This window comes from Bubalus kerabau, chromosome 1 (assembly GCF_029407905.1).
Source record: "Bubalus kerabau isolate K-KA32 ecotype Philippines breed swamp buffalo chromosome 1, PCC_UOA_SB_1v2, whole genome shotgun sequence".
NCBI classification, from domain to species: Eukaryota; Metazoa; Chordata; class Mammalia; order Artiodactyla; family Bovidae; genus Bubalus; species Bubalus kerabau.
Genome location: NC_073624.1, coordinates 271,131,043 through 271,155,953, shown reverse-complemented (window position 1 = coordinate 271,155,953; position 24,911 = coordinate 271,131,043). Strand labels below are relative to the sequence as shown.

Here is a 24,911-nt window from a genome sequence, read left to right as displayed (position 1 = left end):
TTTACCCTTTAAGATCTTAGTGTGGTAAATAATGACTTTATTTTAAACTAGAAGTAAATCCTGGCAGTAGACATTGAAGAAAGAATTGTGGTAATTTTGTTAACATTTTCTTTTTATATTTTTAAATTTAAATTACTTAAAAATTTTATTTTAATATTTATTTTTAAATTTACAATGTATATATTTTGTAGTTATAATTCATTTTAATTTGTATTGTCATCTCTGATTTTCACAACAACCATATGAAACAAGTAGGATAGGAAGAATCTCATTTTATAAATAAAGATTCTTGGGTTAAGAGAATTTAAGTGACTTGTCAAAGACAATGTTAATAAGTAAGGAAGATAGATATTGACCTAGGTCTCTGATTTCAAATGTAGTATGTTTTCCATTTATTATAATAACCATTTTCTGTTAAAATATATTAGCTTAAATATATTTTATTTGAATACATTTGCTGCATATTTAGTTCCATCACATTATTATCTTAATTTAAAGATTTTTATATTTACTTATCATCATGTAATCTAGTTCAAAATTTGAGGGTTATGAAGAGCAGAATGATTTGTTTTTTAAATATTTCTTTTTGATTGTTTTTAAATTTATACAGGTTGAACTTAATTTGCCATGTAATAAAAGTTATGAAAAAAAAATCACACAGAAATGTGAAATGGACTTTGTCCAAACGTACAATTCTCTGTACAAACTCATGGACAGGTTTCCTTTTTTTGAAACCTGTTAGTAAGCCAAGACTCTACAATGAAAACATGCTCTTAATTGTTTGGAAAAGAGCTTTCAAATCACTAGTTAAAAATGTTCCTATCTAAGAAGAAACCAGTCTGTCACTTGCATAGTAACAACTTGTGGTATTATTTTTATAATTTACCATTATGACACACTTGAAAGTCTTAGAAGAGGTTTTTGGAATCAAATGAGAAATATTAGGAGACAGAATACTAAGATATTATGTGAAAAAAAAGTTGAAGTTAAAAAAATACCTTAAGTCAAAATTGTACAACTTTGGAAAAGTTACGAAGGATGGAAAATAAAATGGTATTTGTTCTCAAAATAAAGACTGATGAGAAAGGTCTAACTCGTTAACCTCAAAGCTCACTGACACAAGGAAAAGATTATTGTGCTTTAATTTTAGTTTAAGTGAAGAATTTTAGAATTCCCCTTGTGACTAGCTTGGGATCTATTCTATTCCTTTTATTAGACAGGAAAAGGAGAAAGCTCCTTAAACAATACTACCTGGGAATTCTAGTAAAATAAAGGTAAATTCGACAACTCTTATGGTAATCTGCGTGGAGATTACCATACCAAAGGTGAAACAGTTTGTGAGTCTCTTGAAGTTTCTGGAGCTAAATGTCTAGAACTCTCTCTAAAGATGACTGATGTCAAATGAAAAATGATCCAGAACAAGTACAGCGGGAGAAAGGGAAAGAAGGAGGGAAAAAGAAATAAAGGGACAGGGTGAAGGCAGTTGATCAGTTGAGTTCTAAAGGATATATTCACTGTTTTCTGTACACTCAGAGCGCTGATGGTATGTCTTTATGAGGTAGTGTAAGCATCAACTTCATTCTTAGTATTAAATGTAAGGACAAGTAACATTCTGAAAGCTGATACTTCACATAATTCTGAAAGCTGATATTGCCATTCAGGAGCTGTCTACCTACATTTCATTACTTTATCCATCCCTTTCCACTTCATTTTCACTCTCTCAACTAACCTGTGACCAAAACATCAAATCAGTAAGAAGTATGGAGAAAGTTTCTATTGTGTAGTTCTTATAGGGTTCTTTTAGGACGTTGATATTTCAGGGTTTACAGTTCATATTTACTACTCAAAGCACAGGAATCAAGACCATAGGAGAGGGAAGAAAGTTTACAGGATGGTACGTGTCATAAATAAACATTATTCTTGAGGCTCTTCACCCTCTTTTTCTTAACAGACAAAGGATGAGACGGTTGGATGGCATCACCAACTCAATGGACATGAGTTTGAGTAAACTCCGGGAGTTGATGATGGACAGGGAGGTCTGGAGTGCTGCGGTCCATGGGGTCGCAAAGGGTCAAATACGACTGAGCGTTGAACTGAACTGATATCATATTTCAAAGGGATCTATAGAGGTGGCCACATTCTTTTTTTTTTTTTTTAATTTTATTTTATTTTTAAACTTTACAACATTGTATTAGTTTTGCCAAATATCGAAATGAATCCGCCACAGGTATACCTGTGTTCCCCATCCTGAACCCTCCTCCCTCCTCCCTCCCCATACCCTCCCTCTGGGTCATCCCAGTGCACCAGCCTAAGCATCCAGTATCATGCATCGAACCTGGACTGGCGACTCGTTTCATACATGATATTATACATGTTTCAATGCCATTCTCCCAAATCTTCCCACCCTCTCCCTCTCTAACAGAGTCCACAAGACTGTTCTATACATCAGTGTCTCTTTTGCTGTCTCGTACACAGGGTTATTGTTACCATCTTTCTAAATTCCATATATATGCATTAGTATACTGTATTGGTGCCACATTCCTGCATCAGTGGTTCTCAAACTCTGCCAAAGATGAAATGGTTTGTGAGTCTCATCCTTCTTCCCAGGTATGTTACCCTTGGAGTCATTTCACCTGATTGCTTTGGAAATACAGTTCTCTGATAGGCTCAAAAAAGTGATAATTTTTAAAATATTATTTCTAGTTTTCTTTTTGCTTTTTTCTTTTGGTTATTGTCATTGGTAGCGTGGGGGTAACATTCAGTATGGCTCTTTGTATTTTGAGTAGAAGCAAAAGTACTAGCATCATTTATTTTGATCAGTGTTGACTTTCTCCTTCTTTCAGGCAGTGCCCAGTCTGGTACCAAAGCACAAGAAAAACAGTACCCCTTTCCTACCTCCTGTTTCCTTTATGCTTATTAATGTCATGAAGCAATATGAAGGGAGAATCCTATTTGAGTATGATTGTTGCTGTTCAGTTGCTAAGTCGTGTCTGACTCTTTGCGACCCCATGGTCTGCAGCACGCCAGGCCTCCCTGTCCTTCACTATCTCCCAGAGTTTGCTCAAACTGATGTCCATTGAGTTGGTGATGCTCTCTAACCATTTTGTCCTCTGCTGCCCTCTTCTCCTTTTGCCTTCTATCTTTCCCAGCATCAGGGTCTTTCCCAATGTGTCAGCTTTTCACATCAGGTGGCCAAAGTACTGAAACTTCAGCTTCAGCATTAGTCCTTCCAATGAATATTCATCATGGAGATGAAGATGGGAAAACTAGGACATTGCTCCTCTGTGTGGAGTTACATATATTTGACAAGGTAAGTTTCTTAGTATAGGCAAAATAACATTTCCGTTCACCCATATGCATCTAGATCTGTTGAGGAAAGCCCGGCCTCAGGTCAGCAGTGGTGTCTGGGCTGCCTTCTTCCCAGCTCTTCTCAGAGCCCCAGTACCATTATAGCTAGCAGCATAAAAACTTGTTGTCTAGGTGGGTTGTTTTTGATAATAAAACATCTAATCCATGGGAGGAAAGAAAGTTTAATTTTCTCCTGGAAAGTTATCCTCCCCAAATGTTATATCCCAAATAACTTATATTTTTGCCTATGGGGGAAAAAAAAAACAACCCAGTAAGAATTTGCATTTTTACATAAAAACATATTTCATATCCTGGTAATATTCTCTTACCTCCTTTCTTTTCAGAAAAAATTTTATACCTGGGAAAGTACATTGTCTTTTCATCTTTGCTGGTTTTCATCCATTTGCTAGGTGTTTTTCACACAGAAACTATTGTCTCAGAATCTGTATACCTCGTTAAGAACAGAAAGGATTATTATTTTCTTCCCTACATAGGGGGATGGGACCTAGCATGTGATTTATTTTCCAGGTACAAAACCAGCCCACTCTAATGGAAAAGAAAATTCCTCCCCCACCCCATGTCTTCTGATTCCCCGGTTATTTAACAATGTTCAGGTTGTTTCTCGAAGAAGGCAATGGCACCCCACTCCAGTACTCTTGCCTGGAAAATCCCATGGACGGAGGAGCCTGGTAGGCTGCAGTCCATGGGGTCACGAAGAGTCGGACACGACTGAGCGACTTCCCTTTCACTTTTCCCTTTCATGCATTGCAGAAGGAAATGGCAATCCACTCCGGTGTTCTTGCCTGGAGAATCCCAGGGACGGGGGAGCCTGGTGGGCTGCCGTCTATGGGGTCGCACGGAGTCGGATACGACTGAAGCGACTTAGCAGCAGCAGCAGGTCGTTTCTAGTGAGGTCACCCAGTTCACAAAACACCAGGATAAAATAAGTGTGAAGAGACCAGGAGACAGTTTCACTGTCTCATCACTAAACAGAACTCCCCTTCCCTTGCCTCCTAACGAGTAAGTATTAAGAAGCGGTATCCTTCGATCGTGGTGGATTGAAGGCACTAATGGATCTCTTTCATCCGAGTTCCTCTGGGGGCCCCTGTCCATGTGAGCAGTTATAAGAATCTAGCAAAACTGAGGGGACTTCCCTGATGGCTCAGACAGTAAAGAATCGGCCTCAAAACAGGAAACTGTGGGTTCTATCCCTGGGTTGGGAAGATCCCCTGGAGAAGGAAAAGGCTACCCACTCCAGTACTCTTGCCTGGAGAATCCCATGGACAGAAGAGCTGGTGAGTGGGCTACAGTCCATGGGGTCGCAGAGTCGGACACGACTGAGTTTCTCTCTCTCTCACACACAGACACACACACGCAGTAGGACTAGCGTTCCCTCCACCCCACCCCCTGCCCCACGTGGAAGCAAAGCAGGAAGCAGCCCCGGACGTTCTCCTGGGGCAACTGCCAACCTCCCCGCGGGACGTTTGCCTCCTGCCCAAGGAGAAACGTTCCCCCTGAAGGCTGGGGTTGCAGGCGGCCCTGGTGGCCAACAGGTCCCCGACTTCCAGGCCCGGCAAGCTTGTTTCTGGCTGAGACCAGCCACGGCCCCGGCTCAGCGCGATGCAGCGGGGCCTGGTGCAGGTGCAGCCGGAGGTGGCGCAGGCCCCGGAGCAGGTGCAGTCGCAGGCCGAGCAGGGCGCGCCCTCCGAGAGCACCGGGCCGCCGGCGGCCGAGGCTGAGAAGGCCGGGCCGAAGCGCCCGCACCTCAGGATCTTCCCGGTTAGCCTCCTGAAGCTCGGTGCTTTCAGCAAACAAGGAGGCGGCCAGGCCGGGACCACGCGGCGCGGCGCCAAGACCGGACTCGGACACCGGAAAGGGAGTTTGGAGGGGCCCTGCGGCTGGAGCTGTCTGGTTTTCCCCTGGTGTCAGCGTTTTAACAACGTCCGTTGCTTCCTGATTTTCTTCTGCATTCTGGTCATTGCTCAATGTAAGCCCGCCGAGGGGGCTGCGTTGAGGAGAGCGTGTTCTGGCGCGGGCTGAAGGGGGCGCCAGAGGGCCCCCTACCCTGCGGAGGCGGGTGAGGGGCGAGGCGCCCGGGGAGGGCTGAGGGGGGCGCCAGAGGGCATAGGGCCCCCTACCCTGGCGAGGTGGGGAGGTCCCGGTGTGGTGGGGAGGCCCAGCTCCATGTGGATGAACCCGCCGGCGTTCTCCAGGAGCGTCTGGAATCAGCGCAGGTTCACAGGGCCCCGTCCTGGTTTACTTCAGCTACTCAAGCCCCAGTTTGACGTAATTCTTCCTCACAGTGGGGCCTGGCCTCCAGGTAGCTTGACGGGATGAGGGTGTCGTTGAGTCATTTCGCCAGGTGTGTTTGGTCACCAACCCGGAGAAGCTCCTTCACTCAAGGCTGAGTCACTTAGAGGATTAAAATAAGGTCGGAAAGAACGTGACCACCAGGTGGTTTCTGCTTCTACCCACAATTTTGAGACGCCCTGATGGAGCCACTTCCCTCCAGGATCTTGTTTCCTCATGTGTGAATTAAAGACGTGGTGTGGGACCTCAGACGATATCAGAGAACCCAAACTCTAAGGTGTTTAATGTTTGTCCGCACAGATGGACGAAAAATGTGAATCTGAATGCCTTTAGAGGGTCACGATGGAGAAGGAAATGGCAACCCACTCTAGTATCCTTGTCTGCAGAGTACCTCATGAGAAACGCTGGACTGGAAGAAACACAAGCTGGAATCAAGATTGCCGGGAGAAATATCAGTAACCTCAGATATGCAGATGACACCACACTTATGGCAGAAAGTGAAGAGGAACTCAAAAGCCTCTTGATGCAAGTGAAAGTGGAGAGTGAAAAAGTTGGCTTAAAGCTCAACATTCAGAAAAGGAAGATCATGGCATCTGGTCCCATCACTTCATGGGAAATAGATGGGGAAACAGTGGAAACAGTGTCAGACTTTATTTTTCTGGGCTCCAAAATCACTACAGATGGTGACTGCAGCCATGAAATTAAAAGACGCTTACTCCTTGGAAGGAAAGTTATGACCAACCTAGATAGCATATTCAAAAGCAGAGACATTACTTTGCCAACAAAGGTTCGTCTAGTCAAGGCTATGGTTTTTCCTGTGGTCATGTATGGAGTGAGAGTTGGACTGTGAAGAAGGCTGAGCGCCGAAGAATTGATGCTTTTGAACTGTGGTGCTGGAGAAGACTCTTGAGAGTCCCTTGGACTGCAAGGAGATCCAACCAGTCCATTCTGAAGGAGATCAGCCCTGGGATTTCTTTGGAAGGAATGATGCTAAAGCTGAAACTCCAGTACTTTGGCCACCTCATGCGAAGAGTTGACTCATTGGAAAAGACTTTGATGCTGGGAGGGATTGTGGGCAGCAGGAGAAGGGGACGACAGAGGATGAGATGGCTGGATGGCATCACTGACTCGATGGACGTGAGTCTGAGTGAATTCCGGGAGTTGGTGATGGACAGGGAGGTCTGGCGTGCTGTGATTCATGGGGTCACAAAGAGTCGGACACGACTGAGCGACTTATCTGATCTGATCTGATCTGATTCTTGTCTGGGAAATCCCGTGTACAGAGGCACCTGGCAGGCTACAGCCTTTGGGATTGCAAAGGGTTGAGCACGACTTAGCAACTAAACAATAGAGGGGGCATATATTTTCTACCTGGCTACAACACTCACCACTCCCATGATATATATATATTCTTCACAAGCCTTTTTACACTGATGATATTCAGTTCAGTTCAGTTCAGTTTCTCAGTCGTGTCCAACTCTTTGCGACCCCATGAATCGCAGCAGGGAGGCTGCCAAACATGGTCTCTTTTTGCTCTAAAATGCTGTATCTAAATAACTTCAGTAAAAAGGCTGTATGTGATAAGAACCATATGAGAGGAACAAAGATTGATAAATAGTTGTCAATTTGTTTGTACTGAGAAATCATCAAAGACATTTCTTTGGGAAAGAAGGATTTAAATTATGCCTTGACAAATAGGTACAGTAATAGCTGGGGATGTAAAATACTTTTTGAATAAGGAAATGAATGAATGAGTGTTTTGGTAAACAAACAGATACAGGAAAGCCTTGCTTCAGAATGGTGAGTGACAAAATTGAGATCTTAACAATATCGAGTATGTTCTGATACCTGACCGTTGTATATCTATTTACTTAGGTCTTCGCTCCTGCAGGTTTGCTGTAGTAATTTATTACTTTTAGGAGCCTTTTGGCAGATTCTTTAGAAGTTTTAACTACATGATCATGTCATCTGTGAATCAGGACAATTTTACTTCTTTCTTCCCAGTCTGTATGCTTTTTATTTCTTTTTCTTGCTTTCTTGCAGTGACTAGGACCTCCAGTACAGTGATGAATAGAAGTTTTGAAATAGATATTCATTTAGCTTTCCTGATTTTAGGTAGAAATCATTTAGCCTTTCACAATTAAATATATTTACTGCAGAATTTTTGTGGATACTTGTTACCGGTTTGCAGATGTTCCCTTTTATTTTTAGTTAGTTGGGAATTTTTTTTATCATCAATGGTGTTGAATTTTATCAAGTGTTTTTTTCCTGTATCAATTGAGGCCATCATATTTATTTATTTATTCTACTAACATTATATATTGTGTTTTTTTATTTTTGGATGTTTAATCAACCTTGTATTCCTGGGATAAACCCTTATTGCTATCTTATTTTCTTTTTTTTCTAGATTGCTGGATTCAGTTTGTGAAAATTTCGCTAAGAATTTTTTTTAATGAGGATATCGGTTTGTAGTTTTCTTGGAATGTTTTTGCTTGTCTTTAGTATCAGGTTATACTGGCTTCATTAAATTTGAATGCATTCCTTTCTCTCCTTTTTTTCTGAAAGAGTTTATGTAAGATTGGGTGCCTACCTGAGTCTTTCAGAATCAGTTTGTCAATTGATTGCCTCTCAGTTCCAAACATCCATTTTGCCTACTCTGTGAAAATGGACCTGGGCCCTCTAAATTCCACCCCCCACCCCCAAGCTGTAACAGTGTTCAACTTTGGCAGTAGGAGGTACTGGAGAGCCACTGCACAGGAAATATTGCTTCTTGGTTCCAGGGTGTTTGCTTGGCGAGCCTCTGCAGTGTGTACAGCTTTCTCTATCATCAGGCTCCTGCGTGTTTGCATCTTCTCTGGTATCCCTCTCCTGTAGTACACGGTGGCCAGAAGCCCTCAGTGGCTGCAGCTCCCTCTGGCATCTCTCGTGAAGAGATCTCCCCAGCACATAGAAGGAGACCTACCACAAAGTTTTAGAGTATAGATTTCCTGCTAGTTTTGTTAGCATGGCATCACAGTGACTTCTTGGTCATTCAGTAAGCCACAGCTGTGCCCTATTCACAAGGTCTGGCTTTTAGCCCTTGAATGCTCTCTCTCAGTCCTAAGGGAAGTGACTGTTCCTCATACTGGATGTTTCTATATTGGCTCAGATGGTAAAGCGTCTGTCTACAATGCGGGAGACGTGGGTTTGATCCCTGGGTTGGGAAGATTCCCTGGAGAAGGAAATGGCAACCCACTCCAGTACTCTTGCCTAGAAAATCCCATGGACAGAGGAGCCTGGTGCAGGCTATTGTCCATGAGGTCACAAAGAGTCGGACACGACTGAACGACTTCACTTCACTTCACTTTACTTGTAACTACCTAATGCCTTGTTTTGCAAATCCCCCATTATAGCTAATGATTCTTTATGTTAAACTTTTCTTGTTCAGATTACTGTGCGGTTTCTCTCTTCTGGTCGGATGCAGAATAGTATGGAATTGGTATCAGGAGTAGCGCCAGAAGATATATATTCATAAGCTGGAATTTTAGGGTTGGTTTTTTTGGGCCTTTAATCTTGAGTGAAATGCTGAGCTCTTTGCCAGTGGAAAATGGGTAGTAGTTCTTGGCATGTGGTGGTATCATAATTAATCAAGGTATCACCTGTGCTTGACTGGGATAAAATGCCAGGTGAAGCATGTACCTTGAAAGCTGAGTGGATGCTATAGTTTACCTTATGGTAGTAATGATGACTATAAGGACCCGGGTGTTGGATGGAATGTTTTGAGTGCCCTTTGGGAATACCAGACCACCTGACCTGCCTCTTGAGAAACCTGTACGCAGGTCAGGAAGCGACAGTTAAAACTGGACATGGAACAACAGACTGGTTCCAAATAAACGAGTATGTCAAGGCTATATATTGTCATCCTGCTTATTTAACTTCTATGTAGAGTACATCATGAGAAACGCTGGGCTGGAGGAAGCACAAGCTGGAATCAAGATTGCCGGGAGAAATATCAATAACCCCAGATATGCAGATAACACCACCCTTATGTCAGAAAGTGAAGAAAAACTAAAGAGCTTCTTGATGAAAGTGAAAGAGGAGAGTTAAAAAGTTGGCTCAACGTTCAGAAAAGCAAAATCATGGCATCTGGTCCCATCACTTCATGGGAAATAGATGGGGAAACAGTGGAAACAGTGTTAGACTTTATTTTGGGGGGCTCCAAAATAACTGCAGATGGTGATTGCAGCCATGACTTTAAAAGACGCTTACTCCTTGGAAGGAAAGTTATGACCAACCTAGATAGCATATTAAAAAGCAGAGACATTAGTTTGTCAACAAAGGTCTGTCTAGTCAAGGCTATGGTTTTTCCAGTAGTCATGTGATGGATGTGAGAGTTGGACTATAAAACTGAGCACCGAAGAATTGATGCTTTTGAACTGTGGTGTTGGAGAAGACTCTTGAGAGCCCCTTGGACTGCAAGGAGATCCAACCAGTCCATCCTAGAGGAGATCAGTCCTGGGTGTTCACTGGAAGGACTGATGTTGAAGCTGAAGCTCCAGTACTTTGGCCACCTGATGTGAAGAGCTGACTCTTTTGAAAAGACCCTGATGCTGGGAAAGATTGAGGGCAGGAGGAGAAGGGGATGACAGGGGATGAGATGGTTGGATGGCATCACCGACTCAATGGGCATGAGTTTGGGTAAACTCCGGGAGTTGGTGATGGACAGGGAGGCCTGACCTGCTGCAGTTCATGGGGTCGCAGAGTTGGACATGACTGAGTGACTGAACTGAACTGAACTGAAGCACTTGTGAAGGAAAAATGACAGACTTGGGTTTGTTAACTCTCAGCTCAAGTTTTTGTCTGAAAATTTGAGGGCTCCCATGAAAGCTCTGAAATAAGCTATCACTTTTTTTAACCACATATTTCTGGAAATCAACACAAAATTAAATGTATGGGTTACTGAATTGTGATGACATTTGAATTCAAAATTTTGTCAAGTTTGCCCTGTGTCTTCCCATCTTTTATGTATCCAAGAAGAGTGTTATTTTTGCAGTCTATTCGGTTTGTTACTTAGGATATAGTGGTGACCTCTTAGCTCCTTAAACGTGGAACTGAAACTGTGTGTAAGTATTTGCCTGGACACATGTTTTCATTTCCCTGGAATTTATAGGAGTGAAATTGCTGGATCACATGCTACCTCTGTATAGCGCAGGTGGCTGCGACGGCGCACATAGCGCAGGTGGTGGTTAAATTTTTCAGTATTCTGTAGGTTTTGCATATATGTACTTCATCAATTTATGAAGTTCTCCTTCTCCTTCTCTCAAAGGAGCATTTCATGTGTTTTTGAATCATGTTTTCATCAAGTGTTTTTATTATGAAAAGGTGTTAGATTTTGTCAAATTTTTTTCAGTTATTTTAATAAGATTTACTGCAGTAGTCACAGTTAAATGCTTAAACCTTAATGATAGTTGCTGCTAATCTTTCAAGAAGATGATTAGAGTTTAATAAACCTCAAGAAGGATATTTTGCTATACACTTCAGCAGAATTACAAAGGTAAATCATATGTTTACTCCCTGATCTCATAAATTAGAATGCTGCTTACACCCTTTTCCATCTTCTGAAATTAGATTTTGTATATATACACACACATGTTTATATAAACTGGGGGCAATGCATTTGTTCATGTGGCTTTTGTTTTTAAAATTTAGTAAGTTACAATGATTCATTTTCATATATTGAATTGAAATTAAGGAGACCTATGACTTTGGACACTTAAACTTGGTGAAATATTCAAAATAATCACAAACAGAGACAACTGATTTGAAGAACTTTGTCTTGTAAAGTATTTGTCAAAGAAAGATTTTGTAACTGAGTGTTAGGCTGAAATATTTCAGTGCAAAGATATAACTGAAGATATTCTTTATTTAGTAGTGTTTTCTTTAGCTTGTTAGATACTTACATACTTATAAAGAGTGTTTTCTCAATGAAAATATTTTTTTTTGTTGTTTGCAATGTTTCTTTTTTTTAATTTTATTTTATTTTTAAACTTACATAATTGTATTAGTTTTGTCAAATATCAAAATGAATCCGCCACAGGTATACATACTTTGCAATAAAGAGTCATTTGGAGGCCTTAACCACTTTAAAATTTGTTAACTATTACTTTGGGCATCTCTAAAACCTCACTCAGGCTAAGTGATTCACTAGAAGGACTCAGAGAAAGATGGTATACTCATGAATATCATTTATTATAGTGAAAGTATGCAGATTGAAATTAACAGAGGGAAAAGGCACATGAGACATGCCCAGAAGAAACCAGGCCAAGCTTCCATTGTCCATTCCCAATGGACTCACAGGGACTCCTTAATACTTTCAGCAACACTGTATATGACAACACTTGCAAAGAGTTGCCAACCAAGGAAGCTCAACCATGTGAGCCTGGGTATTCAGGGTTTTTTTTTTTTTTTTTTGAGGGGGGGGTCTCAGACATGTACACATGCAATATCTGTGTGACTGACCTCAGCTATTCAGACTCTATTATCCCACCCCTCACACACACCAGAGAAGGCATTCACTGCAAATCATGTTGCTAACATAAACTATCTGACCAAAATGGTACTTTGTGGCCCAAGGCCTCCAGCATATAAAAAGTACTCTTATATTGCAGAATATTCCAAGGGCTCAGAGTCCTCTCCCAGGAGCCTGCCAAAGACCAGTCCTGAAGCCAGGCCTTTTTTGTGTAACCCAGGCCTTCTGAGTTAACTCACTGCAAAGCTATAAAAGCATCTTTGTTGAATTAGTTAATCTTATAAGAACAATTAGAAATAGTTCAGTTTAGTTGCTCAGTTGTGTCCGACTCTTTGCGACTCCATGGACTACAGCAGGCCAGGCCTCCCTGTCTATCACCAACTCCCGGAGTTTACCCAAACTCATGTCCATTGAGTCAGTGATGCCATCTCATCCTCTGTCGTCCCCTTCTCCTCCTGCCTTCAGTCTTTCCCAACATCAGGGTCTTTTCAAGAGTCAGCTCTTCATATCAGGTGACCAAAGTATTGGAGCTTCAGCTTCAACATCAGTCCTTCCAATGAACACCCAGGACTGATCTCCTTTAGGATGGACTGGTTGGATCTCCTTGCAGTCCACGGGAATCCCAAGAGTCTTCTCCAACACCACAGTTCAAAAGCATCAATTCTTTGGCAGTCAGATTTCTTTATAGTCCAACTCTCACATCCATGCATGACTACTGAAAAAACCATAGCCTTGACTAGGTGGACCTTTGTTGACAAAATAATGTCTCTGCTTTTTAATATGCTATCTAGGTTGGTCATAACTTTCCTTCCAAGGAGTAAGGGTCTTTTAATGTCATGGCTGCAATCACCATCTGCAGTGATTTTGGAGCCCCCCAAAATAAAGTCAGACACTGTTTTCACTGTTTCCGCATCTATTTGCCATGAAGTGATGGGGCCAGATACCATGATCTTGGTTTTCTGAATATTGAGCTTTAAGCCAACTTTTTCACTCTCCTCTTTCAACTTTCATCAAGAAGCTTTTTAGTTCTTCTTCACTTTCTGCCATAAGGGTGGTGTTATCTGCATATCTGGGGTTATTGATATTTCTCCCGGCAATCTTGATTCAAGCTTGTGCTTCTTCCAGCCCAGCGTTTCTCATGATGTACTCTGCATATAAGTTAAATAAGCAGGGTGACAGTATACAGCCTTGATGTACTCCTATTTGGAACCAGTCCTATTTGGAACTCCTATATGGAACTCCTATTTGGTACTCCTATTTGGAACCAGTCTGTTGTTCCATGTCCAGTTCTAACTGTTGCTTCCTTACCTGCATATAGGTTTCTCAAGAGGCAGGTCAGGTGGTCTGGTATTCCCCTCTCTTGCAGAATTTTCCACAGTTTATTGTGATCCATACAGTCAACGGCTTTGGCATAGTCAATAAAGCAGAAACAGATGTTTTTCTGGAACTGTCTTGCTTTTTTGATGATCCAATAGATGTTGGCAATTTGATCTATGGCTTCTCTGCCTTTTCTAAAACCAGCTTGAACATTTGGAAGTTCACAGTTCATGTATTGTTGAAGCCTGGCTTGGAGAATTTTGAGCATTACTTTACTAGTGTGTGAGATGAGTGCAATTGTGCAGTAGTTTGAACATTCTTCGGAGAAGGCAATGGCACCCCACTCCAGTACTCTTGCCTGGAAAATCCCATGGACAGAGGAGCCTGGTAGGCTGCAATCCATGGGGTCGAGAAGAGTCGGACACGACTGAGTGACTTCACTTTCACTTTTCACTTTTCATGCATTGGAGAAGGAAATGGCAACCCACTCCAGTGTTCTTACCTGGAGAATCCCAGGGATGGGGGAGCCTGGTGGGCTGCCATCTATGGGGTCACACAGAGTCGGACACGACTGAAGCGACTTAGCAGCAGTAGCAGTTGAGCATTCTTTGGCATTGCCTTTCTTTGGGATTGGAATGTAAACTGGACCTTTTCCAGTCCTGTGGCCACTGATGAGTTTCCAAATTTGCTGACATATTGAATGCAGCACTTTCACAGCATCATCTTTCAGGATTTGGAATAGCTCAACTGGAATTCCATCACCTCCACTAGCTTTGTTTGTAGTGATGCTTTCTAAGGCCCACTTGACTTCACATTCCAGGATGTCTGGCTCTAGGTGAGTGATCACACCATTGTGATTATCTGGGTTGTGAAGATCTTTTTTGTACAGTTCTTTTGTGTATTCTTGCTGCCTCTTCTTAATATCTTCTGCTTCTGTTAGGTCCATACCATTTCTGTCCTTTATTGAGCCCATATTTGCATGAAATTGTTCCTTTGATATCTGTAATTTTCTTGAAGACATCTCTAGTCTTTCCCATTCTATTGTTTTCCACTATTTTTGCACTGATCTCTGAGGAAGACTTTCTTATCTCTCCTTGCTATTTTTTGGAACTTTGCATTCAAATGGGTATATCTTTCCTTTTCTCCTTTGCCTTTCACTTCTCTTCTTTTCACAGCTATTTGTAAGGCCTCCCCAGACAGCCATTTTGCTTTTTTGCATTTCTTTTTCTTGGGAGTGGTCTTGATCCCTGTCTCCTCTACAATGTCACGAACCTTCGTCCATAGTTCATCAGGCACTCTATCAGATCTAATCTCTTAAATCTATTTCTCACTTCCACTGTATAATCGTAAGGGATTTGATTTAGGTCATACCTGAATGGTCTAGTGGTTTCCCCCACTTTCTTCAATTTAAGCCTGAATTTGGCAATAAGGAGGTCATGATCTCAGCCACAGTTAGCTCCCAGTCTTGTTTTTGCTGACTGTATAGGGCTTCTCCATCTTTGGCTGCAAAGAATATAATCAATATGATTTCGGTGTTGGCCATCTGGTGGTGTCCATGTGTACAGTCTTCTCTTGTGTTGTTGGAAGACAGTGTTTGCTATGACCAGTGCATTCTCTTGGCAAAACTCTCTTAGCCTTGCCCTGCTTCATTCTGTATTCTAAGGCCAAATTTACTTGTTACTCCAGGTGTTTCTTGACTTCTTACTTTTGCATTCCAGTCCCCTATAATGAAAAGGACATCTGTTTTTGGTGTTAGTTCTAAAAGATCTTGTAGGTCTTCATAGAACTATTCAACTTCAGCTTCTTCAATGTTATTGGTTGGGGCATAGAGTTGGATTACTGTGATATTGAATGGTTTGCCTTGGAAACGAACAGAGATCAATGCTGTCATTTTTGAGATTGCATCTAAGTACTGCATTTCTGACTCTTTTGTTGACTATGAGGGCTACTCCATTTCCTCTAAGGGATTCTTGCCCACAGTTGTAGATATAATGGTCATCTGAGTTAAATTCACCCATTCCAGTCCATTTTCATTCAGTTAGAAATAAGATCACATTAAAAAACATATTCTTTGGAAAAATTACGAATTAAGGTGGCTAAGAAATCAGTTAAGGTATCTGATGTGCAACGGGAATAATATTCCTTTATCTTGTAAATATCATGATATATAAACATATTTGAAAAGGGTTTTTACTAAATTTTTGGCTTCATTAATGTAATAAAACTAGCTTGTCTATAAATGCAAAAATTATATGGCTTTTAAATGTAGTACTCCATACCAGGCATTGAGGCAGGAAAAATACAAACAAATCAACCCTCAAAGATAGGAATCCAAAAATTGGTTATCTGACCTGACTGGGCTTGAAAGTAATGAAAAAAACAGTATTTGTGCCTGTGGAAAATGGTATACTGGAAGTCAAGACATGAAGTGACTTAAAAGAGTTATTTAAAATGTTACTGGGATAAAGTTATTATTAGAGTCAAGATTTTGTCAGACCAATAGCTTCTGCAGTTAACTCCTATGGCAATATTATTGACTGCAAAGGTTTTGGGATTGACTGTTTCTCACTTCACTGAAAAAGTTACAGAAGGAAAATGAGAATTTTAGGGCAATATTAGAAAATGTGTGAGGTTCTCTGATGGTCCTGTGAGAATTTTCCCTTTTAGCCTCATGCTGTGTATTTGGAGCAACCCTTATCCACACTTGCTGAATTACAGCATAAGTTGAATTCATAAATTCATGTGATCTCATGTGTGAGAGTTGGGACATTGATTGGAGGAGAGTGGAACCCTGAGAACTGGGCCAAAAGCATTAGTGTGGATTTCCATGAATCCAACAACTATAAACCCTGAATCCTGAACCTCCTTTCCCAGTATGGGCTACCATTCTTCTATGTCTCAAAAAAGCAATTGCTTGCTTGCAGACATTGAATTTACTTCACCTCAGTTAAGGGAATACTGATTGCTCTCTTGACCCATCCTACCTCTCATTGCTACTAGACTAATAGCTAGAATCAGATTCCAGCCTTCTTAGAATGACTAACATAAAATCTGTCATGGGAGATAATATCTTATATACCCAAAATTTGCCTGCCACTTCAGCGATGCCTCTAGGGATATGCTGATATATCAGCATATGACTGATATGCTGCAGGGCTACCTCTTCTAAAATGAAGGAAAAGTTTCTTCATTTCTACCATCTACTACTAAGAAAGAACATAATCTTTGGTGAACCTGTGGTTTTTTTGAAGGCCAAAGTATGCTACAATATAATGTTATATGTAGCAGCATAGCCCTGAAAAACAGAGGGAAAAGGAAATCTTTCCAGTGGCCAAAACATTGGAGAGTATGTCTGATTGTCTGTATTGCTTAGATACTATGCTGCCATTGTTAATGGTTTGACCATTTGGTGACTAGAAAAGTGTTGGGTAAGTAGTATGTGTCTCTGAATGGGCAAAGTTATCCTATTTGAATGGTTCACCAAAAGAAATCCATTGCAGAGGAAGCTATCAGTAATGAAGTGGATAGATAAACTATCCTGTGAATATTAATCAGCCTCTTTTCCCTGCCATTGTATGTGTTCTCAATGGGCTCATATTTATAGTGATAATTGCATTTGAGATACAGTTTATATGAGAGCTGAATGCAAGGATTTATCTTCATCAGAGCTGATCTGACTATTGCATTTTTGAGTGCCTGAATTGCCACCAGGAAAATTCAATACAATCCAGGAAATAACTTCATTCCCTAGAGAAACCAACCAGCTACCTAGAGGCAGGTTGATTATGTTGTTTGTTTAATTTCTCCCTACTGAAATAGATGTTTAGATCTGGGTTCTTTTAGCACCACGGTTCTGCCAGAACAACTATAATTGGACTGTGCCTCATGCACCATCATAATCATCTTATGTATTATCACATTGCTTTTAATGAAGGAACTCATCTTACAGCCAAAGATGTACATCAAGACGTTCATGTTCATGGAATTCACTGGCCTTACTACACAGCTCATGAACTAGAAACCCTTAGCTTTATAGATTGGTATATTGTCCTATTAAAGACTCAGATGAGGCTTCAGCTAGGAGACAGCAATCAAAAGTTTGGGTACTATCCTAACACACACAGAAGTCGCTCAGTCATGTCCGACTCTTTGCGACCCCATGGATTGTAGCCCACCAGGCTCCTTGGTCCATGGGATTTTCCAGGCATGAATACTGGAGTGGGTTGCCATTTCCTTCTCTAGGGTACTATCCTAAAGAGGGAGGCATATACTTTATGATAGTAACCTACATATGTGTTATCTGAGACCTAGAGGAAGAAGAAAGAGTGAATAATGGAAAAAGGAAGTTATGAATTTTAACTGTGGTATATTCAGATTTAAATAAAATATGTAGCAGCTGTGCATTTTTCTCTTGTTTTATGTGTGCTGCTGCTGCTGCTACTAAGTCGTTTCAGTTGTGTCCGACTCTGTGCGACCCTATAGACGGCAGCCCACCAGGCTCCCCCGTCCCTGGGATTCTCCAGGCAAGAACACTGGAGTGGGTTGCCATTTCCTTCTCCAATGCATAAAAGTGAAAAGTGAAACTGAAGTCGCGCAGTCATGTCCGACTCTTCGCGACCCCATGGACTGCAGCCCACCAGGCTCCTCCGTCCATGGGATTTTCCAGGCAAGAGTACTGGAGTGGGGTGCCATCAACATATATACATTTGTGTGTATTTCAATTTTTAAGTTTTTCTCTTCCTCTTTCCCTTACTATTTAACAGAATAGTATTGTGGAAGAGAACTTTAGGTTGCAAAAATATTCATGAATTAGAGGAGGAACTAATGCCCCAACTCCAGAGACGGACACAGTTACTAACAGGACATTCTTTGCTTTGGCCATTATCCTCCTTGGCCACATCTAAAATGAGAGTTGAAAAATTCTTTTAGGTACAGAAAAATGTTTATATCTTGTTTCTTGCTAATTTAGGTCTGTTAAACTATGGTTCTAAGTCCGATTATGATTTCTTTTGCAGTATAGTTCCCTCACAGTTTTAGTTAGGCCTACATCTTTGTTTACTTATTTATTTACTTATACCATTTATGGAGAAGGCAATGGCACCCCACTCCAGTACTCTTACCTGGAAAATCCCATGGACAGAGGAGCCTGGTGGGCTTCAGTCCATGGGGTCGCTAAGAGTCGGACACGACTGAGCAACTTCACTTTCACTTTTCACTTTCATGCATTGGAAAAGGAAATGGCAACCCACTCCAGTGTTCTTGCCTGGAGAATCCCAGGGACGGGGGAGCCTGGTGGGCTGCCGTCTATGGGGTCACACAGAGTCGGACACGACTGAAGCGACTAAGCAGCAGCATACCATTTATACCTTGCAACTCATTTTTATATTGAAGAAATGCATTCAGGTTTGTGATTGGATTGAAGAAGGGTAAGAGTGACCTTTCTGGGGAAAGAGTGAGAACATTTTTGTTTGTAAGAATTATTATTGAGACACATTTGGCAGAAGCATGATTATGTTGCTGTTAATTTGGTATGGAAGTTTAAATATAGAAAAGAAGGGTGAAAATGTGTCCTGAGTAGTCCAGAGGGAGAGCTCTTCAAGTTGTTTGTCTGTTGCCCATAAACTCCATTGTTGCCCTTCTGGACTCTCTCCTGTTTCCAAGGGGACTGGCAGCCTGTAAACTACATTTACCAGACTTCCTTGACAGTTGGCTTCCACTTAGGTGTTGCCAGTAAGAGGCTGCGGCAGAACATTTGAAAAAGGGGCAGGGGAAGCCTTTCTCTTTTTTTCTCTCTCTATTCTGGTGATAATTTTGAGAACAGCAGCAGTACTGGATAAGTGAGGCTCCTGGATTTATGGTCAGCAGTGAATAGAGCTCCAATAGCAACAGTAGTGGAGGCTGCAGTGGTAAGGTGCTTATGAGCACTGTCTCAAGCAACTGCAAGAGCCATGGAAATAGCACGTGGCTATGAGGCAGCCAGCTTTCATCGTATTATTAGGTGTGTGGGTCGTGGCTTCCTGCAAGAGGCAGTGATTGCAGTTCCAACAGCAGTAGGTGTTGCCACTCCAGTCACCACTCCAGTTAGTGGCATATATTTCATGAGTTTTGATTAGTAACTTTCTTCTTTTCATTCCAACAAATGTATTACTTTTGTAACCAACCCCTAGATCAATTTTTCTGTTTAAAATATTTAGTACGTTTATTTTTCCCAGTTGGATGCTGAGTTATAGAAATGTACCTATATGATACCATTTACTTAATGTTCAAAGACATAACAAATGATACTCTAAATTGTCTAAGGATGTATATATGCATTGTCAAAAAAGGTGTTAAAATGGTTCAGAAGTGGTAAACTTCAAATATAGGATATGGATTGTGGCATGTGAATGAAGAATGTGTTTAGGGAGTATATGTGGAGTTTCAACTATTTCGGAAAAGTTTCATTTCCTTTTCTGGATGGGATAAAAAAATGTATTCATCAGATTGTTATTTATTGTTTTTTAAATAATTGAAGCATAATACATTGAAATAAAGATGAGTACTAAGTGAAATGATTAAAAAGAACACATTCTTTAGTAAATTACTCATAAATACTGTTTAAAAATAGTTACAAGAAAAGTTCAATAGCAAATCATAGAGGTTAGGAGAAGACTCTTGAGTGTCTCTTGGACTGCAAGGAGATCCAACCAGTCCATCCTAAAGGAAATCAGTCCTGGATATTCACTGGAAGGACTGATGCTGAAGCTGAAGCTACAATACTTTGGCTACCTGATGTGAAGAACTGACTCATTGGAAAAGACCATGATGCTGGGAAAGATTGGAGGCGGGAGAAGGGGACAACAGAGGATGAGATGGTTGGATGGTATCACTGACTTGATGGACATGAGTTTAAGCAAGCTCTGGGAGTTGCTGATGGACAGGGAGCCCTGGCGTGCTGCAGTCCATGGAGTCACAGTCAGTCAGACATGAACCGAACTGAACTGAAGTCTTATTAGTATTTTGGAAAAGAAGTTATTAGGCTTTTATAGATCTGAAGCATTCAGAGTAATTTAAAATAAACTTAAATCATTGTGAATTGTTTTTTAATGATTATAATGATGATCTATTTTGTCTTTATAAAGATTATTTAATGCAGATTATTGCTTCTTTTTTTCTTTTCACATTTTAGGTGTTGTGTTTGGTCTTGTAGATCTGAGCACCGACAGTTTTAAGAAGGAAAATAATTTGAGCTTCATTGAGAATATATTCTTGTCATTGACTTATGATATTTCATCTTGCCTGGTAGTAGTGTTTATAGCATACTATGGAGGAAAAGGAAACATACCAAGATGGATTACAGTTTCCTCCTTTTTAGTAGGATCTGGATCACTCTTATTTGCTTTTCCATACTTTGGTGTTGAAGATTCTCAAATGAATGTAGAATTTGAAGGTAAGATTTTAAAAGATACTGTCATCCATCAAATCATTATTCATTTAAACCGTTAACTCTAGGAATTTAATGTAAACAGTCATACTTGTCTGTACATTCATTCATCTGTATCTATTTATGTGATCAAGTTTACTTAGCTAATTAATGGTGGCTCCCTAATAACATATATGCCGTTCTTCCATCTTCTCATGAACACATATCCTTTCATCTAAGAGAAGGGCCTAGGAAAATGAAAGAATATTTAGGACAATATTTGGGATAATTATTTCGTGAAGTTGTTTTTCTTCTGTCAATTTTCATATATATTATAAATCTTTTGAGAAATTTTTCTTACATCTTCTACAATATATTTTAACTGATCCCTTTATTTTGACCTCAACACAAAGGCAAAGATACACACTTACACAGACGTACTCAAAAAGTCAGAACTTTTCTAGCTATTTCTACCATTTCAAAAATGGGTGCTGCCCTTTGGCATAGGGCTTTGAAAAGATAGGTGATATTTTTGCTTTCTTAATTTTTTCTGATTTATTCCACATTTTTTTAATCTACCCCCAGTAGATAAAAAACACTATTTAAAGTTTTAAAGCACTATTTTTGACATTTTTATGTCAGATTCTTTCTTATGTATAGGTGTGTAAAAGTGTTGAAATGCATTTACTCATTTGTAACCTTTAGACTGGGCTTAAGCAAGAAATGATGGAAAAGGCATGAGGATATCTTTATGCATGTGTATGTGTGTATATGTGTATATACATGTTTATGATATTTAAAAGTATGTTTATGATGTGTGTTTATGCTCTGTGCTTATAACATAAATAAATAGTTCATATTAAATATAATAATTTATGTATTAAGATATTGTTATACTATAATTCATATTATAAATAATATGTATCATATATCACTAATTTATGAAGTATATAATGTTCACATATATTTATAATCTGTATATTTACAGAATGTATATAGAATAAATACATTTATTAATTTATAGGATATATTTGTAATATCTTTATTGTATTTATAGAATAGACAGCTAATTGAATTAGACAGCTAATTTCCATAAGTCATCCATAAGTCATAATTTCCATAAGACTTATGGAAAGAAGGGAATGGAGAACATTTTGCTTCTATTTTTCCTTTAACCCTGTTCTGGTCGGAAAGGATGAAAAGTTAGGAAGCACTGCTTGAGATATTAAAAATGCTTGATGAGTCCTCAGGAGTAATGAGAGTAGATATAGTATAGTCATTCTTCCTTTGTCTTCTTTATATTATCTAGATTCTACATATTTTATTTTCTGCTTGTGATTAGGAACATGAAATTTATCTAACAAAACTCATTCAATGTGTTGACTGGGTAACCCTTTGCTTGGTATTAGAAAAACAGAAATAAAGTAAAAGAATGATCTTTGCAAGTAGAAGTGCTCATTTCATCCGTCTATCTATGTAGCTGTTTTGCCCATTTTGTTTAGAAGTTTAGTTTTTACATAACTAATTTTCTGCACTATGCCCACAATTCAGTTTACACATGTATATATTTTTAATTTCTTTATCTTCTTTCATCCTATTTTGGGGACAGTCCATCTCTTCCTCTTTTCTGAATATCTCTCCTGTTCTATTTGTTCTGTATTCCCCAGTCACCTGCCATACTTATCCTCCTGTATGACTGGTCTGAAGCTTGAAGTAGTCCATTCACCACTACCTCACACTCCCTTTCTCTGCCCCTCTACCCTGTCTCAGTTTTAAATACTCATAATAAATTGGTCTTCATCCCCTATGTCCTAATTAACATATAGAAATCATACTCCACCAAATCCTTGAGAAGTTAAAAACTAATTTTCCCCTCTAGTTCATGAAAACAGTTGTATCACACTCTGGTCTTTAGTTTCTAAATCTCTACATATAATTGAATACCTAGCATATCAATGGTTTCAGTGCATTGTCAGTTTACTAAGAACTTCCTAAATATCTCTTGTCTTGCTCTCTGATTATATCCACTAGTTCTCCTAGCTCACTCATGCAACCGAGACTTCAGTTCTGGCCTTTCACTGAAACTTTTAGTACATTGATGTCTACTTTCTGCCTTTATCAGGTTCTCCTGTTGTTACTTTCTTTCATTTGTAGCTTGTTTTGTGTCCCTTAATATGACATGTTAGAGTATTTCAAACACACTCTAATGATTATACTAAGCTCTCTGCCTCATTGTCCTTTCTTGTTCCTGGTCTGGAAAACTTTTGATCCAACCATATACCTCTCTTTTATATCTCTACCTGGCCTGCTGATGAGTATTTTAGAGAGAAAAAATCACACAAGAGGACTGCTTAGTCCCACAATGAATTTGCTACTTTCAACCTCAGTTATAGTCTCAAATGGATCTATTCCACTGACTTTTTTTTAACTCCCTTCTGTAATTCACAACAAGGATTTTCGATTTTCCTCATGTCTTAGTTTGTGCTGCCATAGCAAAAACATCAGAGACTGCTATAGCAAAAACATTTCTCACGGACCTGAAGGCTGAGAGTTCAAGATCCAGGTGCCAGCTGATTCATTTCCAGGTTATGTTCTCATATAACAGAGAGAGAGAAAGCAAGCCCTCATGTGTCCTCTCTTCTTATAAGGGTACCAATCCCACTCGTGAGGGTCCTACCTTCATGAGCTACTTACTATTCAAAAGCCCCCATCTCCAAATGTCATCACATTGGGGATTAGGGTTTCAATATATGAAACTCTAAACATTCACCCTATAACATCTCACTTAACTCTTACCTTTTGTGTTGGATGGAAAATACTGCCATAATAAATGGAAAGAGCTGTCTTCCCGCTAAACATCCTGTGCTCTTTTAACTCCATGGGGACTTTATTCCATGGGTGGTCTCCTTGCCCCTCTTTCTGCAACTTCTCCTTCTCTTTTGCTTCTCATGTATTGGCATTTAAACTTGCTCAGGTTTTTTTCCTATTCTTAAACAACTGAAACAACAACAGACATAACCAACAGTATCCCTTAGCACAACTTCCTCATTTTCATTGAAAAATTTGGAAAGAATTCCAGAATGCTTTCTGGCTTTATCTCATATTCTTCACTCAACCCACTTTAACATGGCCCTCACCATAAACACTGCAACAGATATATTTCCACCAAACTATAATCATAATTTGTTATTTAATATAATTAAAAGTTTTATTTATTACATTTCTTGTCTGCCACCCTTCTTGAAATTATAGTCTAATCAAAGGATATTTTTTAAGATGAAGAAGGGTACCAAAAGATTAGTTGTATCCTACTGATGGAAAAACATTTGTTTTCAAATGTTGGACATTTGAATCTCAGGCCCACGATCCTTGGGAGAAGGAAAACAAGTTGAATTTCCCAGGAGAAGCCAAGAGTGGTCAATCAGGGACATATTTGATTATCAGGAGGGTGAAGGGCCTAGTTGAGTTAACAATCATGCATGCAAAGTGAGATTTGCCTCATTGTGTGTTTCCCTCCAGCCACATTCAGCTTTAAACGTGTAGGTGTAGAGTAGGGAACAGAGTTTAATTTGACTGAAAGGCTAAAATTTTACTAAGGGATTACATGATATAAAAGAGAACAAAGGTTTTAAAAGTGCTAAGATGACTATGAAAAAAGTAAGGCGATGGAGGTGACATTGAGATAGTGAAATGGAGTGGGCTCAGTGGGTTGATTATAGGTCCGGGTGGGTTTTAAGGAGTGTAGCAACTTGGTTGCTAGAAGGAGTGATCTGGAAAGGTGGAAATAGTTTGAGTGTAGGATGCTTGGAATTGCAATTAAGGAAGGTTTGTAGTTATTGTTTCCAAAAGTTTAAAATGAATAGCTGAGGTAAATGGAGCACAAGTACATGGACAGAGTGAAATTCAAGAAACTAAGAGGCCAGGGTGTTGAGAATGTCAGATTGATTGTGATATCACCACTAGTTAATACGTTTATGTAAAATTGAATCATTTGTAGTTTGGATCACAGTTCTAGAGACCTCCTCC

At 39.9% G+C, this 24,911-nt stretch overlaps 1 protein-coding gene across 1 annotated transcript in view; it reads left to right on the top strand.

The window, feature by feature from the left end:
- The first annotated feature begins 4,968 nt into the window (after nucleotides 1-4,968).
- SLCO6A1 (solute carrier organic anion transporter family member 6A1) overlaps nucleotides 4,969-24,911 on the top strand; it is a 106,802-nt gene continuing 86,859 nt past the window's right edge. The window contains exons 1-2 of the mRNA XM_055554569.1: nucleotides 4,969-5,335; nucleotides 20,652-20,912. Coding sequence (XP_055410544.1) covers nucleotides 4,969-5,335; nucleotides 20,652-20,912 — 628 coding nt within the window. The remainder of the gene's footprint in view (nucleotides 5,336-20,651; nucleotides 20,913-24,911) is intronic.